The sequence below is a fragment of the Silene latifolia genome, chromosome 11 (assembly GCF_048544455.1).
Source record: "Silene latifolia isolate original U9 population chromosome 11, ASM4854445v1, whole genome shotgun sequence".
Classification (NCBI taxonomy): domain Eukaryota; kingdom Viridiplantae; phylum Streptophyta; class Magnoliopsida; order Caryophyllales; family Caryophyllaceae; genus Silene; species Silene latifolia.
The window spans coordinates 26,228,115-26,237,629 of NC_133536.1; the positions used below are offsets into that span (position 1 = coordinate 26,228,115).

The following is a 9,515-nucleotide window of genomic DNA, read 5'->3' on the forward strand; positions in this document are numbered from 1 at the left end:
TTAGTTATTTTAATAACTGTTTTAAGAGTTTAAGTAAATTTTATTCTAAAAACCGTTTTAAAAACAACCTTTAAAGATCTTAATAAGTGCAAACGTGATTCTTAACGATTTTGTTGAAATTATTAAATTTTGGACTCAAATGCCTTTGAAGGTTTTATTTTGAAATACTCGTCTTCACCTTTAAATTTTGAGTAAATCAATATGATAATATAAGGACCTTATTTGAATACTAAATACAAACTTCAGGACTTGTCTCTAGTCATGCCTTGACTAATTAAAATATTAGTTAAGCTGGGAGTTGACTATGGCGACCTTGGTTAACCATTGACTAATTAATTAGTCAAGAGTTACTAAGTCAAAGTAAATTTATACTTGGAAATAATGTATCTAGCATTTTAATCCTTGAATAACGAATTAGAAATAATGAATACCTTCCTAATATATTACCTGAATAAGACGTTCCAAATCTCAAATATGAACACTACTCGGTTAAGATTAATACTCATGAAATTCTCATGGAGTAAAAGTGTTTCCCACAACTTGGACTAGGGCCTGCGAGAGTCTGTAAGTCCGGTATCATCCTACCGCCATGTTATCCTAGCTGCCGAATATGCCACTTAAATGGGACCTCTGAATCGGTATGCTAATTCCGATTATCTTGGGTATGCCCCTTGAATGAGACCTCTAAGCCAAGTGTCGTTGTATTGTCGATATGTTGGGATGGTCGCAAATCGATGTATCATCGTCTCTATGAGACATCTGTGAGTCTTTCGTGCTATATGTTGGGCGCTAACTTGGTAAGTTTTAGGGATTGACGTGTCAGAAGAATGCTTAGAGAGCAGGCCCGTCTAAGCCATGGTGCTCTATGTGCATCGGCACCGGGCCTCAAAATTTTGGGGCCCAAATCCTCGCATTACCCATGTGATTGTTTAAAAAAAAACAATGAAATAATGAAGCTACATACTCAATCATGGCTGACTATTCCAATCCTCAACCTCCTTCCCTAAATAATTAATCTCCTTCCCATAAGATTTGTTCTTTAATTTCCCATAAACTTAGCCCAAATCAATTTTTAACAAATCTTTCCATTTGAGTTTCGATTGCCTTTAAAATCGCAGTTTCACACTTAATTTTCAAAGAGATCAGATAGGTAATATTTCTTTTTCTTCTTAATTTTAATGAATTTTATACTCTATATTTTATGTATTCAGGATTATTAACATTACACAACACATCCATTTTTGTTTTGAATTTGAACTATCGTGTGATATAAAAAGGTTTTAATTTGGATTTACCTGATAAAGACTCCATAGTATATATGTATATGTATATAATTAAATTGGTTACTTGTTCTGTTCTTGGGTGATAATGTTGATTTCTTGTGAATCTTGTCGTTATTTTTCTTTCATATTATTGACTTATTATTTATTTTCTTTATAAATTTTCAATATTGTTCTAAAATTTAATGCATTTGCGGCTATTTAAGGAAGAACAAAGAGTCGGAGATCGGAGAACTTTATTATATCGGTTTTTATATCACAGGCGGTTGCGACACAAGTTCTGGAATTTGACCTCATTTTTTTTCTTGCACCGGGACTCCACTTTTCTTGAGACGACCATGTTAGAGAGCATATGCTATACAAGTACGGATAGCACATCTTGAAGCTGCGTGTGGAGGGATCGTCGTTAGGATAATAGTCGACCAGCTTCCACTGAGGAGCTGCGTGTTCCAAGAAGTTGTGGAGTGGGTATATGCGCATATATTGACAGGAGCTTGATCAGCTTTACTACCTTTCAGATATATTGGCAATTATTATTTCACGGTTGGGATCGTGTGCAGACCTTGACAATTACGATTGTCTTTGTGCCTCGAAGTGTATGGGAAATATCACTTAAATGGGACCTCTGAGCCCATTCATTAGCCGTATGTTCTTCCCCACGATTTCGGTTGCTAAACCAAGTCAATTTAGTCGTCCGGTCCTATTAAGCACTAGAGGTGAGATGTAAACCTCCTAGTATCGATATGATCGACGGGATTGATGCTCTCACTCGTACTCAAGGTGAGATGCAAGCCGTGAGTATGCGTGTGACATTTGTAGTCACGTCCCGTGCTTTTTGTGAAGGAAATAAATATTTTAAAAAGGAAATGACTACAAGTTTTTATCCGCATAACGTCTACTTAGATTTACCAGATGCTGATTGATATAATATGTTGTTGAACAATGTCGTTATATTCACATGTTTATTATGTCATATGCCAATATTAACTAATGTGTTACTTCATGTACATATCACATGTGTACACGTCGATGTTGTAATGTGACTGGAGTTGTATGTTTGACCGTCTAATTGCATTACTAATATTCTCCATGATAGAGGCCGTTGATAGAGGACGGTTAGGTTACTCCCATTAAGTGGGGCAGTTTTATTTTAATGATGTTTCAGGTATCATGGATCTTGAAGACTTGGACTTAGAAGGGGACTGTCGAGAGAATAAAACATCTTATGTTGATCTTTCATGAGTTTATGTAGCAAACTTTTATTAAAGTCGGGCGTTGCTTTAATTTGTAATTTGGATATTAAACCTTGTTTTATGTTCTAAACATCCAGGTTTATGAAGCAACTCGTTACTAGTTTACGGTTTTAAATTTTACTGGTTTTTATGACTTATCTTTCTTTCTGCTTACGTTAATTAAGTCATTAGAGAAACTGGGTTGTTACAGTTGGTATCAGAGCGACCTTGAGACCGTGAATAGTAATTGTGCGATACATTATTATTTAACCTATCGAGGAAGCATCCGGGACTCGTGACTTTAGGGTCAAATAAAATGTAATAACTAGAACTCTTAGATCACTAAAATGAGAGAACCAATAGCTAACCTTTACGATGAATACTAACAAGGGTATATGTTTTGGAGGGTAGAATTACCTGAAAAATCCTAACCGTCATAGGGATCAATGTTTGTGGTACTTTCTGCATGCTATGTGTTGATTACTTGCTAGAATTGTCTCATTAACTATCTAACTTAGTATGTATACCCGCTATCCCTAGCAACTTAGAATGGACCTCAACCTAGGAATACCGCCGTATTAGAACCTGACTTGAATTTCATCTAGATGGTGAGATCAAGTAAGAGACCCATGGAAATGACCAAGGAAGAAGTTGCAGAAGTGGAAAGGAAGAAGAGATTCAAGAAGTGGCTTAGGGATCACCCTAACAAGATAAGAATGATTAAATCAGCACACCAAAATTGGACTGCTGACTGGAAAAATGAGGCCAATAATTTTCACTTCACCCGCCGGGAGAGAAACCCCAAGCTAGAAGCTGCTACAAAGAAAAAGGACAATGCCCGAGCAAACATCTGTGGCAATGGCCCAATTTTATTCTTCGAGAGGCCAGACTACCCAAACTTTATTAGAGTTTGAGTGGAGATTTAAGGAATTTAATGTACCACCTAGCTGGAAGGTAGAGTTCGCCACCACCAAGCTGAGAGGGAAGGCAGAATTATGGTGGAACCGCATCTTAGCCAGAGGAGGCCTAAAGGACCATTACTATGACTGGTATGCGTTCAAGTTAGCACTCAACGCATGTGCCAGAGCAATCGAGAAAGGAGCAAGATTTCTGTACTAGATAGAGACTAGGAAACTTAAACCTTAGCTCAGTCTATCGTAGGATTAACTGCGTTCTTTTATGTTGGTTATAGATTTCATTGTAACCTCCACCTAATGAAGCTACTTAGTGTTAGCTTGTAATAAGGAAGTTAACAATGAATTCGTTCTTGTTCTTCTTGTTTAGTTCTACTTTTGTCACACTTGTAGTTTGTGCATGTATTTTCATTTACTTGTGCTGATGATACCACACCTCGAGCAGATGACAGTAACAAGAAGCAACGGGAATGGAAACGAAAATCCCCAAGAGGACTTACGGAGACAATGATATGAGGAGGTTATGACTCAGATGGCTTCTCAACTAGCTGCATCACAAGTAACAATCACGCACCTACTCAACAACTAGAACCAGAACCAGAACCAACACCACCCCTCCGCTTTCGATAATTTCTCGAAGCATCGACCTCCGTCTTACCATGGCTCCGACAATCCCAATGATCTTGCAAATTGGCTAGCGGAAATGGAGAAATTGCTGAGGCTAAGCTACACTCCCGAAGAGGAAAAGATTGAAATAGTATCCTACTACCTCAAAGGAGCAGCGAACAATTGGTGGACAACCGCTCAAGAAGCTTTTAAGTCAACCCCTGGATACCGATGGGACGAGTTCAGAGCCAGCCTCGAGAAGAAATACTATCCTCCAGCCATGAAGCATCAGAAGGAACAAGAGTTCCACAACCTAGAGATGGGAGCTATGACTCTTGCTGAGTACACCCGCAAGTTTGATGAACTATCCAAATTCGCCAAGAGACTGGTACCAGATGAGGAGACGCGCATCAATCAGTATGTGCGTCAAATGGAGCCCAGATTGAACCAGTTGATGGTGGGAGATGACTTCCCAACTTTCCAAGCTGCCTACGAAAAAGCCATGGCCATTTTTGCTGCCATCCAGAATGCGGACAAGAAGAAGAAGAAAACCTTTACTCCTACAGTGTCCCATAACAGTTTCGTTAAGAAACCCCTTTACCAAAAACTTCACTATCAGAAACCCTTTTACCAAAAACCTCGTCATCAAAAACCTTTTCACCAAAAGTCAAAACCTTTTTCCAGGAAATTTCAGGCCAACTTGTCGAACAAGATGTTCCCCAAGGGCGACAATATCAGTAATGACGACACCCACGGCTCGACTTCGAGATGTTACCTATGCAAACAGGCTCCGCACCCTGACAAACAGTGCAATGGGAAACCCATCATCTTCTTTTTCTGTAAAGAGGAAGGTCGCAAGTCTTACGTCTGTCCCAAGAATACGGGAACCCCACTGATTCAGGGAAGGGCTTACATGATCATGATCGATGGTGGAGAAGAGGAACAAGTTGATACAATCACTGGTAAATTTCTGGTTAATTCTTGTATGGCTTACATATTGTTCGACACAGGAGCATCTCTATCACACGTATCACCAACCTTCGTAGCTAAGGCTAAACTTCCAAATCCCGAAGCAATCCATGCATACATTGCGATTCCTAACGGTCAGACCTTAAATTGCAAAGCGAGGTAACGAGGCGTTCTTGTTATCGTCCTTGGATCGAGCTTTCTGGCTAACCTCATTAGCCTTGACTTACCTAGTTTCGACTAGGGGTGAGCAAAACCGGGTACCCGATACGGTTTTCAAAACCGTATCGGGTATACGGTTTTTTGAACACCAAATTTTTGCTTCCGGATACGCTACGGTTTTTTCGGGTATACGGTTTTCGGGTACCCGATTAAACCGTGATACGAAATCCGGGTACCCGAATACGGTTTCCTGAATTTTCATTAAACGCCAAAAAAAAGGAACACAAACTGAGACGATAAATTGAGTACACTACTGCAAAATGCAAATAGTCTGCATCATTTTTCTAGAACAGCACAAGTATTTTCCTGGTGCTATTCATTACCATTAACAAGACAATTCAAAGTTCAAAGATCCAGAATGCATAATTTTTCCAGAATGCACCCAAATTAGAAGTTCAAAGTTCAAATATTACAAGTCTTACAAAACATCGTCTACCAAATATTCAATACAATCATCCAAGTGTCTAATACACGAAACAAAACGAAGCAATGGTTTGGCCAAGTAGTAAGACTTCAATTCTCCAAGACTCCGTTTCCTCATCGATCATGATGACATGATGCTCCAAGACACAAAATCAAACAACTACAATAATTAAGCAATAAAATTAAGCAATAAAAGACAACAAACCTTGATAAAGTGACGATTTGAGAGGCAGATCTGAATTTGGGGAAATAATATGATTTAATTAGGGATCTGGGTTTTAGATTAGGGTTTAAAATTGGGGGAAAATGGTTAAATCGGATGTTTGATCGTCTGATTTGGGGTTTTGAATGAAGGAAGGAGTGAAGGAGGCGATATGAATTAGGTATACGCATAAACCTTGTTGTGTTGATTATGTTGAATGTTGATTGTTGTCTGTTGAATGAATGAAGGAGTGAGGCTGAGGGAGGCGATATGAATTAGGTAGGGTTACATGGGTTACTTAGTTTAGTTATGCGTTTTTTTTTTTTTTTTTTTTTTTTTTTTTTTTTTTTTTGTATAAAACTTAAAACCGGGTCAAACCGGGTATACGCTTTTCGAATTTTGCTGACCCGGATACGAAACGGTTTCTAAAAAACCGTATCGGGTATCCGAAAAAAAAAAGCGTATATACGGAAAACCGTATAATGAGAACCGTATACCGTATCGTATCCGTATTAAAAATCCGTTTCGGAAATTTTTGCTCAGCCCTAGTTTCGACATCATTTTGGGAATGGATTGGCTAGCAAAGTAACACGCCAAGTTTGAGTGTTGAGACCAGAAGATTTCACTAAGGAGCCAGCTCGGAGCAAGAGTAACTTATAGAGGTTACATACCGAACACCCGAGTTAAGGTCATCAACGCTATGAAGCTAGTAAGCCAGACGCGTAAAGGAGAACGTACCTTCTTGTGCAACATAAATTCCATAGGAGGGGAAAAGCTCAGGATCAATAACATACCCGTAGTCCGGGAATTTCCTAAGGTATTTCCCGAGAAATTACCCGGAATACCACCAGAGCGCGATGTAGAGTTCTCAATCAACCTAGTGCCAGGCACCGCCCCGATTTCAAAGTCACCATATCGTATGGCCCCAAAAGAGTTGCAAGAGTTGAATTGAAGATCTAACTAGAGGAACTCATCGAGAAGGGTTTTATCCGACCAAGTGCATCACCATGGGGAGCACTAGTGCTTTTTGTGAAGAAGAAAGATGGGAGTATGAGGATGTGTATCGACTATCGCGACTTGAACAAGGTCACCATTAAGAACCAATACCCTTTACCACGTATCGATGATCTTTTCGACCAACTGAAAGGAGCGGGAGTATTCTTCAAGATCGATCTTAGATCTGGTTATCATCAAATACCTGTAAGGAAGGAGGATATTCCGAAAATAGCATTCAGAAAAAGATATGGTCACTACGAGTTTAACGTAATACCTTTTGGATTGACCAACGCACCAGCAGTGTTCATGGATCAGATGAATCGCACGTTTAGAGAGTACCTAGATAAGTGTGTCGTTGTCTTTATCGATGACATCTTAATATACTCTAAAACTATGTTCGAACACGAGGTTCATCTTCGCGCAGTTCTCGACAAGCTGCGACAACAAAAATGGTATGCAAAACTATCCAAGTGTGAGTTTTGGTTGAAGGAAGTGGTATTTCTGGGACATATCATAACAGATCAGGGAGTTAAAGTAGACCCTGCCAAGATCAAGGCCGTGGAAGAATGGCAATCCCCAAAGAATGTCTCTGAAGTCCGAAGTTTCTTAGGTTTAGCAGGTTATTACCGAAGATTTGTCCAAGACTTTTCAAAGACCGCGAGACCTATGACCAAACTTTTGCAGAAGGAGTCTAAGTACATTTGGACCAAGGAGTGTGAGAAGGCATTCCAGGAGCTAAAAGCCCGACTCACCTCAGCCACAATCTTAACTTTACCAACCGACGAAGAAGAGTACGACGTCTACAACGATGCATCCTTGAATGGTCTAGGATGTGTGATAATGCAGAAAGGAAAAGTGACTGCTTATGCGTCTCGACAGTTGAAGGTGCATGAGAAAAATTATCCAACTCATGACCTGGAGCTAGCAGCTATAGTTTTTGCTTTGAAAATTTAGAGGCATTATTTATATGGAGTTAGATGTAACTTCTACACGGACCATAAGAGCCTCAAGTACATTTTCACCCAAAAGGAGTTAAACATGAGACAGAGGAGGTGGTTAGAACTCATCAAAGACTACGACATTGAGTTGCAATACCATGAGGGGAAGGTAAATGTCGTCGTCGACGCTCTGAGTAGGAAGATCGCTCACGGGCTAGTACGAGACTTAGAGAAGTTGGAAGTTGAGGTTTTGAATAAAGGAAAGTTAACCTTAAATGCCATGACTGCTGAACCCGATTTGTATCATGAACTTAGAGTTCTGCAATGGGAAGATCCAGAGTTAGTGAAGATTAGATAGGGTATACCACATGGAAAATTCGAAGGATTCGAAATTTATCCCGATGGGAGCTTGAGATTTAAAGGAAGCTAGTGTGTGCCTCATTATGAAGCCATTCGCAAGAAGATATTATGAGAAGCACACAGTTCAAGATATCCATTCACCCAGGATCTGATAAGATGTACAAGGATTTGAAGCTACAATATTGGTGGCACGGGATTAAGAGGGATGTAGCAGAATATGTAGCCAAGTGCCTCGTTTGCCATAAGGTGAAGTTCGAACACTAAAGACCTAGAGGCCTACTGCAACCCTTGGATATTCCAATAAGGAAGTGGGATTCCATCTCCATGGATTTTGTGATGGGACTACCGCGAACCCAAATCAACAAGGATGCGATTTGGGTAGTTGTCAATAGATTGACTAAGGTGGAACATTTCATTCCAAATACGAGACACTTGGAGCATGGAGGAACTAGCAAAATCTTACTTGAAGGAGATCATTCGACTACATGGAGTACCAAAGGACATCGTATCTGACAGAGACCCTTGATTTGTTTCACACTTCTGGGGAAGACTACAGGAATGCATGGGGAGTAAACTCAACTTGGTAACCGTGTTCCATCCTCAAACGGACGGACAAATGGAGAGGACATTCCAGACACTGAAGATATGGTGAGAGCATGTGTCCTAGAATTTAACGATAGTTGGGAGAAATAACTACCCTTGATAGAGTTCTCCTACAACAACAGTCACCATGCGAGTTTAGGTTGCGCACCTACGAAGCACTCTACGGGAGGAAGTGTCGAAGTCCAGTATGCTGGGATGATGCCAGTGATCATATGACATTAGGACCTCAGACTATCCAAGACCAGATTGAGCAGATTAAGATCATCCGAGAAAGACTACAAGCAAGATCGACAAAAAGCACGCCAATGAACACCGAAGACCGATCGAGTTTGCCGTAGGAGATCATGTTTTCCTAAAGGTATCACCAATGAAAGGAGTAAGACGATTTGACCTAAAAGGGAAGCTCGACCCAAAGTACATCGGACCGTACGATGGAGAGAATTGGCAAGGTAGCCTATCGATTAGCACTACCAACAAACCTATCAAAGGTGCACAACTAATGTAGTCGCTATCGAACCCAACTTTCTATACTCTGAAAGACCGGTGGAGATTCTAGCCCGAGAGACCAAGACACTCAGGAGGAAGTCGGTACCTTTAGTCAAAGTTCGATGGCTAAGCCAAAACCTCGACCATGCTACTTGGGAGACCGAAGAGTCCATGCGCGAAAGATACCCCGAACTTCATGATTAGATAGTTTGCACATCTTTAGTTATTGTTAATTTCGAGGACGAAATTCTTTTAAGGGGGATGTACTATAACATCCCGTGTTTTTA

General features: G+C 40.1%; 1 protein-coding gene across 1 annotated transcript; it reads left to right on the top strand.

Moving 5' to 3' along the window:
• Positions 1-7,879: 7,879 nt before the first annotated feature.
• Positions 7,880-8,403, top strand: LOC141613136 (uncharacterized). The gene is made up of 2 exons (XM_074431872.1): positions 7,880-8,118; positions 8,229-8,403. Exons 1-2 carry the CDS (start codon positions 7,880-7,882, stop codon positions 8,401-8,403), a joined length of 414 nt encoding a protein of 137 aa, XP_074287973.1.
• The last annotated feature ends 1,112 nt before the right edge of the window (positions 8,404-9,515 follow it).